Source organism: Anas acuta, chromosome 10 (assembly GCF_963932015.1).
Source record: "Anas acuta chromosome 10, bAnaAcu1.1, whole genome shotgun sequence".
Lineage (NCBI taxonomy): Eukaryota > Metazoa > Chordata > Aves > Anseriformes > Anatidae > Anas > Anas acuta.
This window is the reverse complement of record NC_088988.1, coordinates 11825249-11849036: the sequence shown is the minus strand read 5'-3', so window position 1 is coordinate 11849036 and position 23788 is coordinate 11825249. Positions and strand designations below refer to the sequence as shown.

The window sequence follows — 23788 nt, the reverse complement described above, 5'->3', positions numbered from 1 at the left end:
GTCTGTTCCTGCTGCATACACACACTAGCATATAAACCCTAGGATGCATCCACTGGCCCAGCAGGGAACCCAAGCACAGCATAACCTTGGAGTTTTACAGAGAGCGCGGTTAAGGCAGCAAGTATTGCAGGAACCAAGGAGAATCAGAATGAGCCCAGGAATTGCATGAACCTCAGTGCCTTGGAGTCTTTCAGCTGCTGACCAGCCATCCAATACAGACTCTGAATTAAAGTGTAGATTATGAATGAACCCTCAGATGTCAAACAGGTCTGAGCTCACCAGGCACACAGGACTTGCCCATGGAGCTTTAGGGTGGCTCATGAGGGAGAAAAGATGTCAGAAAGAAGAAACTGACTCCTACGATAACTTTGCTACCTTATCTAAGGCACAGGATTTACAAACTGCTCCCTTAGTAAGGTTACACTAGTAATTAAACAAAATTTGGCCATGCTTTTAGGGGAAGCACAGCCAAACCCTCCCCTACAGACAGTAAATTGGACAGTGTCTGGAGGCCAATTGTGATCAATTGAAGTCACCAGAACATTACAGAAGCTGGACTGCATACACACAGTAAGTCAGGAGACAAAGCAAAGACATTCACCCCACACGTGAAGGCCTGCTGGGGACAGAAGCACGAATGCAGCCTGAACTGAGTCCATGCAGGGCGAGAGAGGGGGCTGAGCACTCTTGTACCTTTGTTCTGCACTAGCATCCTGGCTGTCATGCTGCAGCAGGTGGTAGCTGTGTCGATGATAGGAAGAGCTCTTGTGCTTTTCTTCAACTTCATCCCTTGGGCTAAAGAATAATAATAAAAAAAAAGGAAGTCCCATAATTAAAATCTCTTTCAGCTTGGTTGTTTGTTCACCCCACTTCTCATGGGAGATCCTGATAGAAGTAGTAAAAACCCAAACCCAACAACAATAAAACCAAAGCAAACCCATCTGCACAGATCCTGAGAGCAGCAAGTGTTGTTTAAAGGTACTAAATTTCTCCACGTCTTTCAGGAGGCTGTAAGAGGACAAAGCAGCTCAGCTATGCTTCAGGCACTAACTATGAACATAATGTCCCAACAAATACCCATGCAAGAGAGGTAGATAATCCGCTGCTTTGAACATAAACTGCACACACTCCTAAGCCACAAAGCAGGCCTATTTGAATTGATCATGCAGGATCTTTATATAGAAGTGAGCATTTGTTACTTAACATATGCTGGTGGTTTAACTGAGCTACAATGTCAAAAAAAATCAAATTCATGCGCAAGTGGAATATCTCAGAACCAAAGATACCAATCTGATATTCTGATATGAGAAACCCTGAAGAATTCAAAGACAAATTCAAGACAATTCAAGACAAAGTGGGATTAAGCAGAGTTGTGAACTCCCACAGAATTACTTTCTGAACTTCAAATTATGAGCAAAAGCAAAAACACTGCATGGAGAGAGAGAGCCTCAGTGACTTCCCTACAGCCACCAGAATCAAGACTGTTTCCTAAAACAGCATCCTCAGCTGTGAGGGCTTTCTCTTGGTGACAAGGCTCTCATGGCACACGCAGTCCTAGCCTAGACAGACTCTGAAGGTGCTAGATGCATCTTGCTATTCCAGTCCAACTAGAAGATGGGGACACTAATTTTGTAGTGAATTCTAGCAGTGCTCCCAGCATAATGGTTTGCTTCCAGCGAGCAGACATGATTTTGCCCCATCCTACGTGCCTATTCCACACAGGCATTGTAATTCATTTCCTCACTTTTAAAAGCACTTTATTTATAATGCTAGCTGCACAAAGCCAATCACAGAGGAGGAACACAATTAACCTATAAATCCACCTGTCAATTATGTGCTATTTGATTCCTTTCAATAAGGACATGCAGGGAGATCACCCTGAGGTGAATTTAGCTTGAACCAGTTTTATGTCTAGAGGTGAGATACAAAAAAAAAAAGCCCTGCTCTAGTCTCTTCTGAGGTGAACACGAAGGCCAGCAAAGCAGACTTCACCTTAAGAGATCCTTCATTCTGAAAGGTGTGTAAGAAAGCACAAACTGTTAGAGCTGACCTAGGAAATTCAGAACACAGTCTATACACAGGAAGGCTGACTCATCTGATCCTTTAAGGAAAAGGAGGGATGAAAACTGTTCTAGTTTAATCACAGTGTTAAGAGCTTTTCACCAAGGCAGCAACTTGCGAACTGTGAAGAAATTGCCCTAAGTAAGACACCCAAGTGATTACCTGTCTGCCATGCTGTTCCTAGTCTCTCTGGTTATGTCAGGAGCTGCTGGCCATGGCTGACCCACAACGCTGTCAGAACATGCATTTTCCTGAGTTAAAGCAGTCTCCAGTAACGACGGAGCATTCAGTCTGTCTACCTCCACTGGAGGCATGTCCAAGGAGTGGTGGCTATGCTCAGAATTGTGCCGGTTCCTCGGAGACAGCAAATGTAAGGCTGAGGCAGCAGATGCCATACTGTCTGCATGATGGTTGGGCTCCAGCACCTCCGCAGGGAGCCCAGATGGAGCAGCTGCGAAGCTGCGTTGCAAGGTCTCGGAAGCAATCTCGGGGATATCTTGGGACATGGCTGTGGAAGCCGAGGAAATGACATCTGGCGAACGCTCACGGGTGGGAGAAGCCTGGGGCACCACCAAGGGCTCCACTTCCTGCAGTTCCAGTGCTAGAGAAGAATTTCCTGGTGTGACCTGAATTAAAAAAAATTAAACAAGAGCCTTCAGGGTAATGTGGAGACACCCCAAGACTCACCAGTTTCTTAAACCAGCCACTGTCAACCAGCTCTGGAAAAAGCCAGCTGTATCTTTTCTTCATGTGACCCCTGTGCTCCCCCTTTGGTCAGCACATGAAGAAGGACTCCAATACTTGTAATATGACTGCAGGGCAAAAGCAGCACATTTTTTCCACGTCTATCAGCTAAAGGCACAGAAATATTCACTGACCGTTCAGAGCACATAACCTTCCTTCAACCATCATTCTCCTTGACTTGTATGGAGGTGAATACAGAATTAGAGCCAGGAATTTAACTGCCTCTCAAGCTGGACTAACAACACACTTGAGTCAATGCTAGTTCAAACACACTTTCAAACAGAAATGCAAGACCAGCTCTACCTCCCTGCCCCGCTCCAGAATCTACTCTCTGAAAGAAATTAGTTTTAACACTTGTGAGAAACTAAGTTGTGTTTTTGCAGTAGAGAATTAATTTTCTGTATTGCAAGGTAGCTGTATAGTCATAATAAGGAGAAATGCTAAGTAGGTAAGTGGGCAGTAGAAGGCCTCACTGCTCCAAAATAAGGTGGAAGCTTGAGAAAAACAGGTTGAGCAGTCTGAGAACAGTAAAACAAAGATCACAGGTTCTCAAAACATAAGAAAGGAAGAAAAAGGAAAAGGGAGAAATTAAAGCGTTGAAAAAAAAAAGAAAAATTGTACATATATGGTATAGAGGAGCGTTCCAATGCGGAAACAGGGGAGGTGATCAGGTATCGGGTAATAGGGACTAAAAGGTTCTGATTTGTTTGCTATAATGCACTCCTAATTGGCAGGACACCTGCCATTGCAATCACGAATAAAATAGCTTCACAGGAGATTCCGTTTGAATAAAATTATTTGAGATTTTTCTCACACACTGAACGTCTCCAGGACTGAAAGCGTATTTCAATTTTGTTTGTCTTAATTTGTTTTACATCACACTTGGAAAGAAAACATTAGGAATAGGAAATGATTACTTCAGACCTGTAAGATCAACAAGGAGGAAGAAGCCTTCCCAGGTAGCACTGTCTCTGAACACAAAGGCTGACCAGTTCTAACCATGCTGATAGCGACAACACAAGCTAAAACTGTTTCAAGTTTTCAGAGACATGCTGACACTGAGGTCAAGTGCCATTAATACTGGTAAACCTGTCTGCAGATCTGTGTCAGCAGCTGTATTTTCCAAAAGGCGGATGTTGGCCATGTTAATATCCAAGTAAGTCTAATTTCAGCTTGTACAGGCCCACAGAGAAAGAAGGAGCAACATTTGGAGCCTTACTGGAACAGGTGCCTTTGGTGTTAGCTTGTCAGGGAGGCCCGGGATAAGAACTGAATGGCTCCTAGGACTGGTCTGGAGACTGCTGCTACTGCTGCTCAGCGTGAGGCTGGTGTCCAGCTGCATCTTGGGGCTCACAGTCAAGTCTTCTGATGGCCTGCAGAAAATAGACACAAACAAATCAAGCAGGCCAACTTAACCATACAGGTCTGTATCAAACACTCAAGGGGAGGAGACTGGATCCACAGGTCAATGAAAGAACCCAACCCAAACTTCACAAGTGTTCTCCAAGCCTTCCTCCTTTCCACCGTGGTCAGCTATTGCCTATCAAGTAGCAAATGCATCTCCCAGCCACCATACAGCTCAAAGAAAGACCATGTGGAAACGAGAAAGAGATGGGCATCGTAATCGGACTTGTTACATCTTCAATTCACACCGTACAGAGTTCAGGGAGAAACAGTGCACTATATGATAGGTCCTCGTCCATTTTCCAGCCCCGAGAAGTGAAGTTTTTCACTGTTATGCAGCCCAAGCCACCTCAATGCTAGTAAAATTTTCCTAACAGTCTCAATTATCTCCCTGCTCCTCAGTGGCTGCAGTGTTCTCTTACCTGTAAACAATGACAGCCCTTTGGGAGAAGCATGTAAAGCAACAACACTGAGATGCAATAAGAGAACTCCTGTGAGGCACAAATGAAACACTGTTGTTGGCACCCTGGAAAAACAACAGGCATGCTCCACGCTGCATCAGAGATGCAAACAGTTGCCCATATAGGGACTTCGGGACTTGGACCAGTTTCTAACTCCGGTAACAACCTCCTCTCCTGCAGGATGCACCACAGTTCTGCCCCACACTGAAGAATAGTATTGCAATTGTATTATTTAATACATGCTCTATTTACCTGGACATAGAGGCATCAGTGACAGAAGTGCTACTCATGGCTGTGACTGCAGTCAGGGAACTGACGCTGCTGCCTGGAGATACGGTGATCTACAAGAAAATATACAGGGGTAAAATGTAGCAGAATAACACAGAAACAGTACTCAACCTGAGATCACTGTCTCCAGAAGAACTCTTTGACAAGTCTTTGGCAAAGGCAGAGAAGACAAAAAAGACAAAACTCAATTTCTGCACTTTTCTACATGCTGCCCATCTTCACGCAAGCTCCTCCAGTACACATACAAACTGCGATGACAATCATATGTTCCTTCTTTGGAGATGGAAGCCCTGCCTTAGGACATGCACGCCACAAGTGCTGCTCACAAGCACTCTCCTCCTTGCCTGGAAGAACCATATCAGCATGGCAAGCAACTGCTGACAATCCGTTTCTCAGAGGAAGACGCAGATTCTCACCAGTGGAATCCACACCTTGTTATTTTGCAGATCAACAGATTAAAGGATGCACTTTTAAAATATTTTGTTTACTCCCATACCGCAAACACTTGGACGAAAAACTTAACAGCTACAAATTCAGTGCAGAGAATCATTACACAGTCAGCACAGAGCTAAAAAGCAAGAGCATGTGAATGGGTTTAAAACAAACTAAAATGCAGTTTCTATGCAGAGCGACCAAGAAACATCAAGCTCCTGCACTTACATTTGCTGGCATAACCAAAAAGAGGTAGTGGAAATCTGCACTAAGTTATGCAGATGCACACTGCTGGTGCCAGACGGCCTCTACAAATGCCCAGCAGGGCCCAAAGGTGCATGATACAGCACAGCAGGCCATGCACATATGACAGAGCATTAAGAGGAATTCAGTGTTTTCTGACTGCTCCATCAGAGCTCCACTGACACTTGCTTAGGGTTTGTCACCAGGAGACTTTGCTCCCCTTCACAAAGATCTTCAACTCCTTAAGGAATGATTCACATGCTTCCCAATACTGAAGTTGTTAAACTGAGTATAGAAGATTAGTCTTCCACACGAGTTCAAGTCTGCTGTGTCAGATTCAAAGAACTCACTGAGCTAACCAGACTACCAAGTTGCAGATCTCATGCAAAACATTTACCTACCTGATCATTTTAGATGTGCATTCTCAGAGGATCCTGTCAGACAGGATGTGCAGGCATAGCACACGCTGACAGGGTTTTCTGCCATTGTAGCTATCTCCCAACCCCAAACAATGTGTGTAAACCAGTAAGAGCAGTCTCCCAGCACAGATAGTTATTTAGCACACACACATTTCTATACAGCACAGCTACACCAGCAGTCCTGCACCTCAATACAGCACTGGCGACACAAATATAGACCAGCTAAGCAATTTAGATGTGCCAACATGTCCTTATGCAGTTGGATTAAAAGCACAGCAGTGAGTCAGTTTAGCCTATCTGCCTACCTCTAGCCCACCTGCCTAGAGAAAGTTCCCAAAAGCATCAAAATCCACACTCATCCCTTGCACCACCACCATCAGCACTCTCCTCTGATTACCTGTTGAAGAGATGCACTCGGTGTCATGAATGCATCTGGAGTCATCAACTTTGGTTTGGCATCATTTGAGAGAGCAAGGAAGTCTGCTGGTACAGGCAGGTCAGCAATACGTCGCAAGTCTGGTTGAGAGCCATGAACAGATCCTTTTTCAGATCCCAGCCCTTCTGTGCCTAGATCAGCTATGTGGTCTGGAAAGGCTTCCAAGAGAGAAACACAAATCAATTTACAGGAACTTCCCCAAAAGGTAAAGTTTTAATTCCACAAAGTATGAACTTCTATCATTGCCTGCCATACCAGATTCCGGATTCCAAAGGAACGAGGAACAACCTTGCAACATACTAATCAAAGCTACGGGAAAGGCAAACCTCTGTTCTGCTTACTCTTCGTATGCTAAAGAGTAGATGTTATTGATCTTCGATAATGAGAGGTCCAACCCTCCTTTCTCCTCTGAACACAGTGCCAGTTTTAATGGCCACATCCCAGAATGGTGAATGAACCATTCACCAGAGCATGCCACACACAGCCCAGTCTCTTCTACCCCAAAGCTCCAGTGTCACTGTGATTTCTTTTGCCTGACAAGAGACAAATGTTGTGTTTCTGGCACCAGACCACCTAGGTAGGTGAACCCAAGTGTACACAAAGCGTTAGCACTCCTACCCTAACATATCCCTATGCTCTGTACTCTCCCTGGGCTCTAACCAAGTGGTTCATCCTGAGAACCTTTTATACCATGACACTATTATTGAGAGACACCCAGAGCTGCCATAAGCCTACCAACCCACTCCTCCTGCCTCCCTACCCTTCTGCCAAGAAATCACAACTTTTAAAAACTCAGCAATACTGAAGATTGACCAAACAAAAACACTCACCAAATTCTTCATGAGAGCCATGGGAAGGCACAGATGCACTCATATCAGGACTATGGAGAGGCTGGAATCTAATCTGCACATCCTGTAGGGCCCTGAAAAATAAAATAAATAAATAAATAAAAAGGAAGCGTCTCTGATTAGTTTAGGAATCACCAAGAAAAGTCTAAAGGTTAGAAAACTCTTAAGGGAACTGACTTCCTTGGAATATGCATTAGTGTTTTCTACCTGTGATGAAAGAAGCAGAAGCTGATCCCCATTCAGCTCTATCACCCAGTTCTGGCACTCAGAGCACATGAGAGGTGCTTCCCAGGACTTACACACCAGCAGAACTCTCAAATCACTGTGTACTCATGGCACCAAAAATACTAGCTTGCCATGGCATCATGCTGAGCCCCTTCTTGGTAAGGACATATGGAATACACCACAGCTAGAAGTTGCTAGGGGTCCAAGCAGCTTTTCTTATGAGCAAAATAAATCTGTAAATTAACAGGTCAGTGTAGGATAAGGACCACTGCCCATGGTAGCTGCCAGGCATACTCACTTAGTGTGCACACAGAAGAGTTTTATCAGCACGCCTGCCGCTGACTCAACAGCCCCTGCTCCCTGAGCACCTTCTGAAAATAAGACAAAAGTAAAACATGAAGTTGGACAGAAACAACAAACTACTATAAAAACCATCAGAGCAGAGGACATAGCAGAGAACCAGAACAACACAGCTTCATCACTTCCCCACTTCAGAGGTAAATTCACCCTGGTAAGTGTATCCTGCACTCTTTTTACTTTCCAAAGTGAGAGCAATCAAATTCCCTCTAATCAAATCAAATAAGCCCCATGGAAGGCAAGAGTATACTTCACAAGGCAGAGTGGGGGAAGCTGAGGTCTGAAACTACCCGTTGACATGATTGGTTGGCTATATTTTAACAGACACACTAGCTTATATCATACAGAAGTTCACACTAGAGCATGACCCATCCTTCCTGGCTTGAATAACTGTAGCCTTGCAAAAATCTCCCATTAGATAGCACTGACAACATTCAGCCACGATCTGTATCACTCTCACTGCTACGAAAGAAAGAGTCCAATTAGAAAGGAAAAATCCCCCAAAAGAGACTAAATTAAGCATTCCTATGCAAATTACCCTAATCATCTAAACACCAATCAGCGACCTGAAGCTTCATCCACTTCTGCTCCTGACTTGCTAAACATATCAGTCATTTTTCTTTCTGCGTTTCAGAGCAGCATGCCTCTAATATCAACAACATGAATTAACTCTAATTACGTAGAACAGGCATATCACAGGGCTGTTCTGATAGTCCAGGAATATTTCTAACATGCTAATATGCTGATATTTTTCAAAGCATCTTTAAAAATTTTAATAACAAAAAGGTAGGTGGTCAGGAACAAGCTAACAGCCAAAGAGATGCAGCAATCAAGGAATGCTTGCATGAGACAATTCTCCACGGGCTTGGTCCCTTGTAACCCACCCCACTGTGCTATTCTGAAGTGCTCTAGCTGCACAGATGCATTTCCTACAGAGTAAAAGAATCATAGAAAGGCTTGGATTGGAAGAGACCGTAAAGATCATGCCGTCCACTAGATCAGGTTGCCCAGAAGAACCAACAAGCCTTTCACGAGAAAGCCAGAATCAGTCAAGAAAGACAACCTGATCAGACAGCAGCCAAATGTTCTTTGTCACCTACCTACACTCAAGTTGTCATTTTCCTCTTCTGCTGGGAGCACTTCAGTGTGCCTTAACCGGCAGCGGCTCACTGCCTGGATGCCAAAGCTCAGGACTGGGTGGGTGAGGAGGAACTCTGAGATGGAGCTGAAGTAAGCTTTGCCTTCCTCTTGGTTCTGCATCAGCTCCATCACATACAAGACCTGGAACAATCAGAAATGTAAGTCACAGGGCTTTCAGAGCACAGCATTAGGACCTGAAAAAGATTTGAAAGCACAGGAAAAACACAAGGAATAAGGTCTGCGACATTTCAATCTGAAAGAGGACATCCCAGGGAACCACACTGCTATGTGAGTTAGTGTTGATCAGGAACTTAGTCCTACTGTGCCAGACATAGGTTCCTTCAAATAAGTTTACTTTGGAGTGAGAAATAATCCTTAAGGCTCCTCAGGATTAATCAGCTGAATTGTCACCATCTGTCATTTTATACTGAAATAGCTGAGGCCAACCTCTGTGCATTTTTAGTTATTAACATGCAAAGCCTAGATATAGGCAGCAGAACCAGTCACAAAAAATGCTTCTTTTTCTGTCACTGATACCCACACACAGCCAGCAAAAAATGAGCCACCTACTTTTCTCTGCACATCACTCAGTATCAGATACTCAGCGGAGAGGTCCAGGCAGACTTTCAGGCTGGGAAGAATACTCATGGAGCTGAAGATGTCAGGTGAAAAGCTAGATCCACAAACAAGATGGGAGGAGGTACAGAAAGTAAGTTATATTAGCACAACCACAACAATTCCTTTGAATTAGTTAAAATGCACCTTAATGAGTTTACAGCGCAATCACCACCCACTAAAACAAAAGGATAATTGCCAGAAATCAGTGCTGACATCACAAGACCAGCAAAGGAGATCACAGAATAGAATCAAGTTATGGATTCTGAACATTTATATGAAAGGTGACAGTTTGCCATTACCTAACATATGCCACAGTCATAGGAGGGTAAGAGCCAATGCTACAGATTTAAGAACAAAAATCCACCAAACCAAAATAGGCTTTGGACTTCTGCAGTATGGAATAGAAAAAGCAGCACTCAGCTGTACGCCACGTTCTTCTCATTTTAAGATGCCAATTCAGAAGGGGCTCTACATGTGCGTGTGATCATAGATGCCACAATCTACCAGCAAAAAAGTAAAATCAAAGAACAGTGCAAGCTGAGTGAAAGGATGGACTATGATATAATTTGAACTTCTGGACCTATATGGCTCAGCAAATAAGCCTCATAGAACTGCTTAAGCTCTGTTGACATAGTGGCTTCTCAAAATTTAAATCAGAAAGAGTAATAGTAGGAAGAGATCCTAGATTGGTATCTAGTATTTTTACAGAAGAAATCACTCAGTGAGTGCAATTTGGAATTCCTCTCCTAGTGCTACAGCTATACGTACGCTTTACAGACCAAAGTGAAGGTAAGAGGTCTTGGTAACATGAATGAGAGTGCGTAAAAGGATCAGCCTCCCCTGCCTTACAGAAGTCCAACCTGACAGTCTACCACAGCCCTCATAGCTTCCAACAAACATCTAAGATCAGCAAAGGATGAGGTTCTAACTCAGGCTGGAGTAGACTCCACTGGAGATTAAGGTCACCTCTGCAAAGTAGATAGCTGGAAGTTGAGAGCTTTGTTACAATTTCTCAAAGAAAAACCAACCCTCCAGGAGAGTGAGCATATAAACACCTACCAGATAGTCTGCAGACACGTCCAAGACACAGTGCACCACATCTTCAGTTCTCTATTCTGATCTGCTCCTGTGATGAGAAATCTCCAGAAAGGAACCCTGTAGACACAACAGAATTGGTCTTAATGAGCAAGCACCTGTTCCACCAGGACATTTCACAGAAAAGTTCCTCACAAGCATGTCACAGCAAAGTTCCCAGAAAATCTTTGTTTGCAAGGCAGGTTAGAAACCAGTATAGCTCTTGTAGATCTCAAGAACTATATGACCATAACTGATTGAAGAAAGAATTAAAAAAACAGCTACTCAACTACAGTAGACATTTGAAAGACAAAAGGCCTTGCCTTTTGGCCAGGAAAAATTGACCATATCACAAACCCAAGACGACCCATCAACTTGGAACTGTCACTACTTTCATGGAACTGACACTAGAATTAAGGTAACTTTAGGCTGTGCTCCAGGGCACTCCATCACTAGACTTAACTACACTTACTACATCTTACTACAAAGACAACAGGACTTGCTCCTGCCACAAAGCAAAATTTTTAAAAGTACAATGCAATTACAAGGAACTCTCCAAAGGCAGAGTTCAAAGGCACTACCTAATTCTGATATGCAAAATACAGGATTGGGGCCTTACTCTGGGTCTTGTTTTTTATGGTTGTCACAGAAGAGCAGGCAGGAAAGAGGCCTACCATCATGTGGTTTCCACTCATGAAGACACCTAGGAAAGAATCAGAGAAAACATCAAGTGTGCATGGAGTGGTAAATGAGGAAGCTAAAAAGTGGGATCTGACCACGTTTTCCTTTGTCCAAAGAGAGCACACCACGCTGCCATAGACAGTGACCAAAAATAAAGTCATGTCCTGCTCTTTGGTATGGTATCTTAACAAACACATAATATGTAACAGATTTCAACATTGTGATGAACAGCTCAGAGCAGCTTTCTGCTTTGTAAAAGAGAATGACTTTTTTGCAAGAGAGAATTACTGGCCGACTTTGACTAAAACCTCCACAAAGCACAAAATGCACGTTTTCAGACACAGCTCTTTGTTTTTTTCCCTAAGTTCACCAAACTGTGAGCACATGTGATATTCAGTGATAAAACAGAACTCTTCACTAACAGGTTACTTTACATTCACCCTGCATTTTTATAGCATCCTGAGAATAACCACTGCAGGTCATCCTGTAACAAAACAATTATCAAAGAAAATGCAGCTGAGCTCCGCAGCGCAGTAAGATCCTTCATTTTTTAATTCTCAAGTTACCTTGGCTCATCTTGCACCTCAATATAGATCTGCCAGAATTTGACAAAGCCATCATGACTTGCTGTGGCCAACACAGTTCCATCTGGAGAAAGCGCTCCCTCGCTCAGGTACTAAACCAAGGAGGAAAAAAAGACACAGAAAAGTAATTTTATAGCTCTTCAAGGAGAGAGAATACTCTTTTCACATAGGAGTTTGATTAACAAGCAGATAAAACATCTGCTTGTTCACAAGATCACAGTGATTTCTAACATATGTCTCACTAGACAACTTAAAACTTCCAAGAAAAACCGACAAGGACTTTTTTCTTGTAATAATAATCATTAACAATCCAAACAGCAAATTTAAGTGCAATAGATTATGCTGCTACTGTTCCCACCATTACTCATGTTATAAATATAACTCACTTGGGATTTTCTGGTTTCTCACGAGCATTAAGTACTTTGTTTTAATCTAGGTGATACAATTACTTTGTCATTATCCTGTTTAAGAAATTGATCCTTTGCAGTTGTCTTTTATATTCAAAATATCACCTTCTGAATGCTCAGCTGCAGGTCTTGTTCACTGTGCTGACAGATAGAGCTATAATCATTAGGGGATTCAAAGAAAAATAACAATGGGCTTAGTTTTCCCTTTCTCATCCAGCAATAAACAACAGTGTTAGGTGTTCCATTTACCAGAATACGTAACAGAGTTCAAACACAGACCAGGCTGTCAAACAGGCTCTTGGAAATAGAGGTGTTTGTCCTGGTTTCAGCTAGGATAGAGTTACTTTTCCTTCTACTAGCTGGCAGGGTGCTATGTTTTGGATTAGGATGAGAAGTGTTGTAACACGCTGATGTTTTTTAATTGTTGCAGAGCAGTGCTTACGTTAAGCCAAGGACTTCTCAGCTTCTCGCTCTGTCCTGCCAGTGGGCAGGCTGGGGGTGCAGCAGGAGCTGGGAGGGGACGGACCCAAGACAGCTGACCCAAACTGGCCAAAGGGGTATTCCATACCATCTGGGGTCATGCTGAACAATTTATAGGGGTGGCTGCTCGGGGTTAGGCTGGGCATCGGTCAGCAGGTGCTGAGCAACTGCATTGTGCATCACTTGTTTGTACACATTTTAGTAATAGATTTTAGACAGATTAGTAGATTAGACGGATTTTCCTGTCTTAATAAACTGTCATTATCTCAACCCACAGGCTTCACTTTCCCGTTTCTCTCCCCCATCCCAGAGAGGGAGGGTGAGTGAAGGGCAGTGGGGTGCTGAGCTGCCGGTCGGGTTAAACCACAACAGTGTTTCAAGAGCCATACTCAAAGCAAATGACTACAAACCCACTCTGGCTCTTGAAAAAGAAGTTACTTACCACTAACTCATGCACGTAGCCAGTAGCAGGCTGTGGGTGATAGGCTGGATTGGTAAGAACCTATTTTTTTTTTTTTAAACAGCAAAATGTCCTAAGATCTCCAGCTCCTGACACATTAAAACCCAAAGAGAACCTAAATGATGTGCAGTGATCACCTTTGCGACAGTAGTAAAGAAAATGAAATAGATTCATACCGTGCTGTGGCCTTTCACTACGATGAAGCCTTCTTTGATGTTAGGCACTTCCACTGGCCAGGAGCTGTTGTTTGTTCGGATAATGTCCAAATCCCATACCTCTGCCTGGAAAACAAATGTGCATACACATAGGCTTGTTTCTACAAGCATTGGTCTGACCCAGTTGAGAATTTCACATTTTTACCTGACATATCAGCCCAATGGCAACTATGTGACACAAACCTTCCTTTCCCCACCTGATTTGGCCATTAGATGCTTTCCTGGCACCCAGCTGTACATAAGTACTGCTGGTCAAAATCATCGTTGCTGCTCACCAGCCCCTCCCCTGGCTACTGGCCGAGCCTGAATAAATGAGTGATGCCTCTGGCCCTCCACATTGTTGCTAGTGGTCCTCACTATTTGGTGGTGAGCAAAAGTTCTCATTTTCCTTCCTCCCGAGCCCCTGAGAAAGATCAGCACCTCTCCTCAGGTGAGAGGAATCCTGAATCTCGTTACTGAAGGATCCCCGGCATGGACTAAGCAGAAGCCTTGACATCTCTAACCGTATGGACTCTTTATTAGATTCTCTCCCTCTAATGGTAATAAGGGTCAGTCTTTCAAAAGCAACATTTCCTTACCCTGTCCTCATGCAGCAATGCCAGCGTTTGACTTCCCTCTTCACCATTCTCTTCATTATCATCTGGGATGAAAGGACACCAGATGATTCTCCGAGAGGTGTTCAGTGGGGTGTTGTCAGGCCGCTTGATGTTCACCAAGATCTCCTCTCTGATCACCACAGTTAAGAAACAAAACTTTCTGGCTGTAACTGATATTCAGCAATAACCTATTCAGGTTTGCTCCTCTGGTAAATACTATTAAACCTCAATTTTTTTTGGCTTACTGAGATTCAAAAAGAAATTAGCTACAAGTACTCTGCTAAAAGTAAAAGGCAGGCAACTTTTCTTCTCAGTTGAAAAGTAAAAGTAAGAAGTTAATAGTTCTCATAATTTTTTCTTGCAGACAGGAAAGCAATAAGCACAACAGGAGCAAATGCTGAACGTGCAGTCCATGCAACTGCTGATGGACAGATTAAATGATTTCAGCTAGCATTGCAACAACACAGAAAGACAGAAAAGCTACCATATTACCCCAGGCTGAGTGCTCTGGTCCATCCATACAAATCAGTTCTTAAACAACTACAACCACCTTTGCTCCAGTTGCTATTGGAATGATTGTATACAATTACAATTCAGAAGCCACACCTTAACACACCACATCCCACAGACTGATGTGCTTCCCAAAAGCACTGAAAAGTCACTCCTAGCATTTAAAAGAAAATTATTTGGGGCAATGAATCGAGCAGTAAAATACCACCAAAAGAACTAGAGTGACAGGTTTGGAAGGAAGTTACTGAGCGAGAGGATAGTATTGCATCTTCCTCAGAAAAGTAACCGAAGTAAAGAGCTAGAACCAGAGAAATATGAGTAAAATACTTTGTCACATGGCTGAGCTGACACTGTCCATGTTTAAGACCAGCAAGTACAGACACTAAAATCCTTCTGGGCTACTTTTGCGGAGACCAGGAACTACTTTTTACTAGACCAGAGCACAGAGATGTCACCCCTACAATTTCAAGTTACAGCTTGAAGTGCAGAATACAGGCACAGGCTGATCAAACACACTCATCTGGTACTCTCTGGGATGGGCAGAACTATTGATTTCCCTCCTGCAAGCTGCTGTTCTGACAAGGCTATGAAATAGGTTGCAACTCTGAGGTTGCATTCACATGTAACCCCTATAAAAACATTGATGCGAGGCTTGCTTTGACAAGATACTGGATTTTGTCTTTATCCATGGACAGGCGCCAGACAAAAAGGTTGCCAGCCTCATCCAGGCACGCCAGCTGGTTGGAGTTGAGATGAGCAAAAGCCAGGTCTGCCACGCCACCCGTGAATCCCTTCAGCAAGGTCCTCTCAGCAGTGCTGATGCTCAACACTCGCACCATGGCGGAGCCATTACTGGCAGCTGCAGAAAAGACAAAAGGAAGAAGTCACCATTTATTTATCTGGGTGGTTTCCCTGCAGGGCTGCCTTTGTCCCCCAGATGTCAACTTGTCATTTCCAGCATCCATTCTGCCACCAGCTGCCATCAACTGGCAGCACACTGAAAAACGGAAAACCCGTATCAGTAGACACCCCTCTAATAAGCCCTTTCAAGACCCAGTATATGTGCAAAAACATTCACCAAATTTTTCAGCTTCGGTTCACAAAGGAACTACAGTAACAAAAGGGATTTTGCTTGCCTTGTAAGGGGCAGCTTAATTCCCAAGATCTTCTGTAGTGTTTCTTGAGTACCACAAGTTCTAAGATGCTCTGCTTAGAATGTAGTCAATCTCACGATTCTCATGAAAGACTCTTTCACTGAACAAAATACCTAAATCTTTATCCCAAAATGATTATGAAGCTACCAAACTTCCAAGATTCACCTTCTTTGACAACAAATTAATTTTAACGACAATTCCATTTTCAGTAACTGGACAAAAGGAGTCACTGAGAGGCAGGTAGCTCAAATACATCTCCAGTAAGGAGACGTAAAAAGCACAATCATTCACCTGGGAAAAAGCACTGCTTTTTGGCTTGCGTGGCTGAAAATAATGTGATTCACTGCATGCATATTCTAACCAAAGTTTTCAGCTTTTCCATTTCAGACAAATATCAGACAAATATGCAGACAGTCTTATGGAAACCATATTGTTTCTGCTTCTAACTGCCCAAGGCAGCCCTGGCAGATCACTCAGCTTTCCATACTTTTACCGCACCCAAGTTTTCATACTTCAAAAGGAGGCAAGGCATCCTAAAAACACCTACTCTAGGATAACCTCAGCTAAGAAAAATGCAGAAGTGGAGTAGTGGCTTTCATAAAAGGCCGGAGAAACTGATGGGTGCTAGAACTGAGAAGAAAGGAAAGAGACAAGGGAGTCCCAAACACTGTGTGGGAGCAGAAAGAGACATTTCAGATGGGTAAGTGCTCGTTTGTTTCATATATTTTGTGAAACAATCTTTCCTTGTGTTGTCCTGCTTTTCTCTCCTTTCCTATGACAAAGCATACTGCATCCACACTGCTCTTTGCCTCCTCTAAATTTAGCCTTAAGCTCAACTCTAAATTTATGCAAGCAAATCCACCACAAACATCTATCTGCTCAAATTACCATGGGGCTGCTTCTGTGCTTAGCGACAAAGAAGCTTGTTTGCTACAGAATTATTTCATTACACAAATAATTACACAAATCAACAGAAATCACATCCAAGACAAGCAGGTACCTCACCTCTAAGGGCATAAGCCAGGTAAGAGTTTGAAACAGCTATCAGATTGCCGTAGTAGTATTTCTGCTCCCAGTCGTATCTAGCAACAGGCTGTATTTTCACCTGCTCAAGAGAAAGGAAAAAAAAATTGTGAGAAATGTCAGGAATAAACTTTTTCCTGGAACAAACTTGCCAAATATATGATTTCCTCTAGGAAAGGTCTGTAATGCTTGACCTTGAGCTCTTTGTGTTGTATTTTCTCTTTCTCTTTCTTCTTTGAGGAGAGGGGGAGTGAGGCAGCGGTTGTGGTGGAGCTCAGCTGCCCACCCTAGTAAAACCACCACACAGGGATAACACGGTACAGTATTCATTTATGATCTGAACTCCCTTCATTCATTGCACATCAAGGAGTAAAATGATACAATATGGAATATTTGATTATTCCTGAGAATTAGAAGGTAACTTGGCCATGCTCTGCAATAACAATCAATTACAAGATGCTGCTTCAATTATTTTCTCCTTGCTAAGCTCTCTGCCAAATTTCTACCTAACCACAAGCTTCTACAACACAGGAAAGACAACTGTAATTTCTGTTTAAAATATTCAAGTGCTGAACTGATGTAACTAAAAAGAATAGACAGAACTGTGCTTTCTCATGTTCCTTACCTTGTTACTTCCTCGGGCCTTACTTGTGATGCTGGAATCACTGCTGGCCACTATCTCCACATCTTTTGCTGATATTACTGTGCAAGTGGAGCTGTCATCACCAGAAAGGCAGCTTTTAAGAAAAAACAAAGAAGAAAAGATGAGACAGGACTCCAAAGGAAGACAACAGAGGTCAGGTATTTGTTGTTCATAATGCTAACAGCAACACAGAAGGAATATCTGTGCATCTAGGAGGTTTGAGCTGAACAACTGACAACAGAAATTACTTTCAGTTACGAGTCTCCCTTCCCAGTATACCACAGGTTTGAGAGAGCCAAACACCTCGTTTATTGAGCTTAAAAACCTTCACTCTTCTTACAGCCCCTTAGCCTATTTGACTTGAGCACAGACCTAAATTTGGTTAAAGTAGCCTTAAAGTTGCTTACTATCCAACACTGTAAGGTGCAAAGAGACCAAAGCCAACCAGCTGAACGTCATCAACAGAGCATGTCGCTCATGGTCTCACAGAATCGCCTCTCGAAACTACACAGAGAAAACCCAAATAAAAGGTATTCACAGGAGCTCTGATGTTAAGAAGAGTTAGTGCACAAAGCCAATGATTACGCTAATTAGACTGATGTATGATAGCGGTTCTGGGTTTGGAATTACTCCCGTGACAAAGAACAAGCCCAAACTATTCTACATGCACATGTTCTCCTGCATATAGAAGGAAAAACAGTAAAACCTGGTGTGCTGTCCCAAACACACCAGTGCACACACACAACTCAGCAGAGATGGGAAGACATCTAGCTGAGGAGGTGCAGCTGTTCTAAGTCACGGGGGGAGAAATACTCTGACAAGTGCAAAACTGGTGTAAGTTACCTCTCGGGTAACTTGGGTCCCTGCAGGAGTCTAGCTGGAATTCTACATGAGAATGCTGAGTTTCAGCCCCAGCCCTGCTAACACACCTCCATCCTGACTTGCAGTGTCTGTCATGTGTCCAGCCCTGCACTTCTTCTCCCTAAACAGCTCTGCCAATATTCCTCAGCTCCTGAACAGCAGCAAGGATGTCAGGCTGCGTGCCTCAGCATCCCAAACACCACAAAAGCTCGGACCAGCGGCTCTGGCTCACAACCATCAGCTGAACTCCATGTAAAACTTGCCATCAGATCCCCAGCATGCTCGTCCAGGCCCAGCAGAACCAATTTTTAGCCATTTTCTATTCACTCCCAGCCTTTTTTGAACAACACTTACATGACTTGCTTCTCCTGTAAGGCTCCCAGAGAAACGTTGCGATGCACCGGTTTCGCCAAAGAAGGTCCATCGCTGGCCACGATGGGATCAGGCACCAGCAGTCCGTTCAGGTCTCCATTGTAGGAATTTGATGGTCTCTGGTTCTCGTTTACCGAACCTAGGAAAAAACATTACCAACCATGCACAGTATCCGTTAAAAGAAATAGCGCTGTGTAAAACACACTACCGTCAGATGTTTTTCATCAGGTTCTTCTGATCTATCAGGGAGAATATGTTGAATTGGTTAGAAAAAGTGTTCTTCTCTAAAAAGGATGCGTAAGACCTCCCACATAAGAAACCTGTATCACATACAAGAGTGAAGTCATAGGTCTGGTCTCACACAAGCACTCACAGCAGACCAGAAAGACCAGTGAAAGAAGAGGGAAGTTGGGTTCAACGAACAAATATTCTAGGATCAGAACTAAGATGATAATTCAGATTTACTGTATCTCAGTCAGGTTCAGGACCAAAGGGTTCTTGAAGTGTCATTTCTAACCCTCGTGCCTGAAGAGATCTCTGAAGTTCATCAAGCACATACGGTGGTCAGCCACAGCACTTGGGTTTGGTTGGAAATAACACACTTGTTACTTTCCAAAACTGGCTTCTAAGACCTGACCTCAAAAGCCAGGTGTTCTGCTAACCCAGCTATGAAGCTGCGCAGCTGTGCCTCTGGGATTCCCACAATTCTCACTCGGTTTACTCCTCACACGGGAAGTTTGCAGCACTCAAATTTTGTGCAAAGCAACCATTTGCTCTGATTTTCAGCTGTGCCTTCACGTATTTGGCCAAGAACAAGTTGCCTGGTGGCCTCCACGCCTTCTGAAGGCTTCCAGAAGGGGACAGACGTAGCAGAGGGGTGCAGGAGACTCTTCCCTCTACTGTTAGCAAGGGAATAGCCACCAATCCCCACTGGAGACCAAACCCCCTCCACCTTCACTTACACTTCAGCGCACACAAGTCAGAGCCACCTGTCTCAGCGACCTCCTTGCTTCAAATTTTCACTGGTTTTAAAATCCGCAATTCTGCGCACCGTTGCCAGGTAACTGCTGCAAGCTCTTGTGAAATGGCTGCTCCCAGGACCAGGAGCGCCGCTGTTACTGGCACATGTAACAGACCTCTGAAACATCTCCTCTGCAAGCAAGGCGAGCTTTCTATGACCAACCAGATTTCATTGCTTTCATGCATCAGGATGAGCACTGCTGTCTACAGAAGCAACCACAACTCCTGAACTTGCCAAAGGAATGTTTAAGAGCTGCCTGCTGAAGTCCACGGTCATTAAATCTGCAGTTACACCATGGCCACAAGAGGCCCGTGCAGCTACAGGGCGTCCCAGCGCAGAGACCGCTCGGGCACCCACCTGGAGCAAACCTCAGTTTACCTGTGCTGCACTCACACAGAATGGGGAAACTTCAGGTCACCGAATGACATCTTGTGACCACCCAGCCCACCTGTGCCACGCTTGCTGTTGCAGCATTTGGGCTGTGCCCACCACTGCTACAGCGTGTGGTGGGTGCTGGTCCAGCCGCAGCAGCTTCCACCTGCTGCAATTTATTCTTTGTGACCAAAAGCGGGACAGTAATCACACAGAAAAAGCACCTGGGCTGACAGAGTGAGACAACACAGTCTTTCCTCTATGTGCAGCAAGAGGAACGGCTCACGTAATTATCTCTGCCCTTCTGTGGACAGTAACAACAGCTCCATGGGAAAGGGAAGAAGAAAACACTCCGCAGAGGCTGATGGAAACACCCCACAGCAGGACACTGAAGTGCAGGAATGTGCTCGGCCCATCTTAGTCTTGGAGGGAAGCAAGCGAGCAAAGGTGTGGCCTGCACAGTCCTGAAGAGGAGGGAAGAGGCTCAGTGTTTAGCAAGTACATGAACATAACCCAGTGTTAACGAGACTAGCACTGGCTTCAAAGAGAAACAATACCAGTTACGTTCATCACCTCTCTATAAGGCAGGAAAGAAGGAACAGAGTCAGGATCCAGAATGCTTCCTGCTCCCACCAGCACCTTCACCAGGAGATGCTCCTTTGCACCGAGCAGAGCACAGCCCCGATACCTGGCACACGAGCAGGGCGGGTGCAGGTAGCACTCATTCCCCCTTGCTGCAGCCACAACCTCAGAAAAGGGCTGTGGCTGCCAAAGCAGCAACCGATGCACACCGAAACCCAGAGAAACCCACGTCAGGAGAATGTGTGGGGATCGTGGGTGGCGTTTGCACAATCACCAAACCCCCAAAATCTACAGAAGTGTTATGACAGTTGCAAACTTTTTAGGGCAGCGAGTGATTCTTGTCATCTACTGGGGCAGCACCCAGGATAACAAAACGCTGCTCAAGGCCACCTGCAGCCGGTCTGGCAGCACCTTCCTAGGGCTGACAGTCGTGGAGAATAGCTACACTGCTCTCTGCACGATGGGAAAACCTGCCACAGGGGGAGCAACAGAAAGTGGAACTAGAGAGGACTTTGACCGCAGAAACTTTCCACTAGACAAGGCGTGATTCATGGAGCTGCTTCTATTCTCTTTCAGGAGCCTTGAAAGCTTCCCTTTCTTCAGACACGCTAATAGGATGTTCTGAGGCTTTCAGCTGGCAAACACGTCTTCTCGCTTTTTACTTTATTTTGTCCTGTTCTTTCAAGTCTACGCGCTACTTACCGCCTGGGCAGTGCTTCCTGCTAAGAACTGCTTGGTTACAGACCCACTTACTGCCTGCGTGCTCCTTTTCCTCTCAGCTGCTTTCTTATGCACTAGAGCTGACAGAGACGGAGAATGAGATGCAGGGGACAGGAGCGAATATGAAAGAAGAAGCATGGCAAGAAGTAAGGCATCCTCAGTAAACAACCCCTTTGCTTCTGCCAGCAAGAAAAGCTGCTCCAGGGGAAACTCAAGCTTCTTTTCTCTCGTGGTGACAACTCCAACTGCCTCCCCCCAGCACCCAGTCCCCCACAGCCCTGTGCCCAACCTGGGGCCGGGCAAAGCCAGCACAGGGGGCAGCTGCCGGGGAGCCAGCACAGCGGCACGGACAGCCTGGCTGCTGGCTCTGAGGACACCTGAGAGCTACATTTCCTCAGCAGGAGCACAGAGTGGGCATCAGTGCCCCCAAACCCTTCGCTTCTGGGCAGAAGGCCCATGAGTTAAGCCTGGGTTTGGCCGAAGGGCTGCACCAGGCAGCGATTTTTTGGCTGGCCCGGCTTCCAGCAGGACGCAGCCCTCTGAAGGCGAGGCGGGGAGGCAGAGGGAAGAGAAGAAACCCCATAAACGCCTCACGAAGCCGCCAGCTCGGGGCTCGGCCACCACACAAAGACGCGGCTGAGGGGAGCGACCGCGGGCAGCGCGGGCACCCGGGGGGGGCGTTGAGGAGCCTGCAGGGAGGCTCCGGGGGGGAACCGGGCAGCAGGAGCCGGGCCAGGAGGCCCCAGAGGAGCGGCGCTGCCCGGCGGGCGGTGCCCGGAGCTCCCCGCGGGGCTCCCCGGAGGGGGCCGCGGCCTCTCCCGGAGGCGGCGGCGGCCGGGCCCGGGCCTCACCTCCCGGCCGGTCCAGCTTGAGGATGTCCCGCAGGTGCTGGGTCGCGTCCTCGATGTCGATGCTGTTGGAGGAGGCCATGGGGCCCGCACCGACACCGCCACAGCCGCGCTGCCCCGGCCCGCACCGCCCCCGCTTCCGCCTCCGGTCCTCGCCGCCAGGGCTCCGGGTGGAAAGCGCGGCCCGGCCGCCGCGTTCCGGGCGGGGCCACAGCGCCTCAGCCCCATCTCCCCTCAGGGATATCTCCCCACAGCCCCATCTCCCCCCAGCCCCACGGTCAGAGCCACCCCGGGCCCTCCCCTCGCTTCTAGCAGGCTCCCTGTCCCCTCCAAGTGAATATCCTTGAGGGGAGCTTCCAGCACGATTTCCCCTATGCTGTGGTGAAGGGCAACGTTGCTGGGTTTGAAACAGCACCAACGCAGCGCAGGGGTGTAAAAACATGCCACAGACACAAAAAGGGCCTGACCCTAACGTCAGCTTTGCAGAAAGGCTCCTCCAAGGGAAACAGCAGAGCTGCCTGAGTGCCCAGCTGCCTGGGATGCAGTTGGAGAGCACAGCCCCAAGCTCTGCCGAGAGGTGAAAGGAATCACAGAATTTCTAGGCTGGAAGAGACCTCAAGATCATTGAGTCCAATCTCTGACCTAACACTAACAGTCCTCCACTAAACCATATCCCTAAGCTCTACATCTAAACGTCTTTTAAAGACCTCCAGGGATGGTGACTCCACCACTTCCCTGTGCCAGCTTCCATCTCCTTGGAAAGCCTGAGCTCAGCCAGGCAGCTAAGTCCTCGAAAAACTGGGTCAAATGGCTTAGTCAGGACTGGAGGTAAAGCATATGTGACTCCGCTCACATGCCATCTCGTGCTGGAAAGAGTAAAAACAATTTGGGAAGTCCCTTCGCTAGTGAAATGCTGCCACCTCCAGGGGTTGAGATACATGACAGCCAACCATGTACAAAAAAAATTCCTGCACAGCAAATGCAGTACCAACTCCCAGCTCAAATTATAACAAACGGATGGATACAAGAAGGGCAACACAGTGCACAAATGTGGCCAGGAGTTGAGAGCTGAATTCAAGCTGAAGGAGGACACTACAGGAGGTATCATGATACATGACTGCCTATCAGGAAAAATGGTGATGCATGTCTGTTTTTGAGTAAAACACAGGCTTCTTTAGCTTTGAGGGTTAATGTGAGAAATGAAGATTAACCACAGGCTACCACAGTTGTCAGCTTTGTGAATTATTTTAGGCTTGTGCAGTGGTAAAATAAAACAGATGAAATGTAACCTGTTAATCAATGTTAAAACCTGAGCTAGAAACAGGTGCTGAGAAGGACGGAAGAAAGAAGTTGCATGACCAAGGGAATACCTGAATCACCTTTACAGGCAGAACTATCAAAGTGCTCTCAATTTGAGAGCTTTAGGTTCATAAACATTTCCCCAAGAGGCAGAAAAGGGGCATCCAAACCAAGGAACAGCTTCACATACTTGATATCCAACTCATTAAA

The 23788-nt window shown here is 45.5% G+C and overlaps 2 protein-coding genes across 3 annotated transcripts in view; one reads left to right on the top strand and one right to left on the bottom strand.

The window, feature by feature from the left end:
- EDC4 (enhancer of mRNA decapping 4) overlaps positions 1-22441 on the bottom strand; it is a 33559-nt gene extending 11118 nt beyond the window's left edge. For both annotated transcript variants that reach the window (XM_068693240.1, XM_068693241.1), the window contains exons 1-19: positions 22283-22441; positions 18719-18875; positions 17486-17597; positions 16843-16942; positions 15353-15542; positions 14156-14303; positions 13539-13643; positions 11998-12107; positions 11370-11453; positions 10736-10831; positions 9629-9731; positions 9019-9199; positions 7860-7932; positions 7319-7410; positions 6450-6646; positions 4923-5011; positions 4025-4178; positions 2224-2687; positions 694-795 (exon numbers count right to left, since the gene is read on the bottom strand). In XM_068693240.1, coding sequence (XP_068549341.1) covers positions 694-795; positions 2224-2687; positions 4025-4178; positions 4923-5011; positions 6450-6646; positions 7319-7410; positions 7860-7932; positions 9019-9199; positions 9629-9731; positions 10736-10831; positions 11370-11453; positions 11998-12107; positions 13539-13643; positions 14156-14303; positions 15353-15542; positions 16843-16942; positions 17486-17597; positions 18719-18875; positions 22283-22361 — 2636 coding nt within the window. In that variant the 5' untranslated portion in view covers positions 22362-22441. The remainder of the gene's footprint in view (positions 1-693; positions 796-2223; positions 2688-4024; positions 4179-4922; positions 5012-6449; positions 6647-7318; positions 7411-7859; positions 7933-9018; positions 9200-9628; positions 9732-10735; positions 10832-11369; positions 11454-11997; positions 12108-13538; positions 13644-14155; positions 14304-15352; positions 15543-16842; positions 16943-17485; positions 17598-18718; positions 18876-22282) is intronic.
- LOC137862000 (C-signal-like) overlaps positions 1-23788 on the top strand; it is a 176021-nt gene that overhangs the window by 121452 nt on the left and 30781 nt on the right. The gene's annotated exons all lie outside the window — the stretch shown is intronic.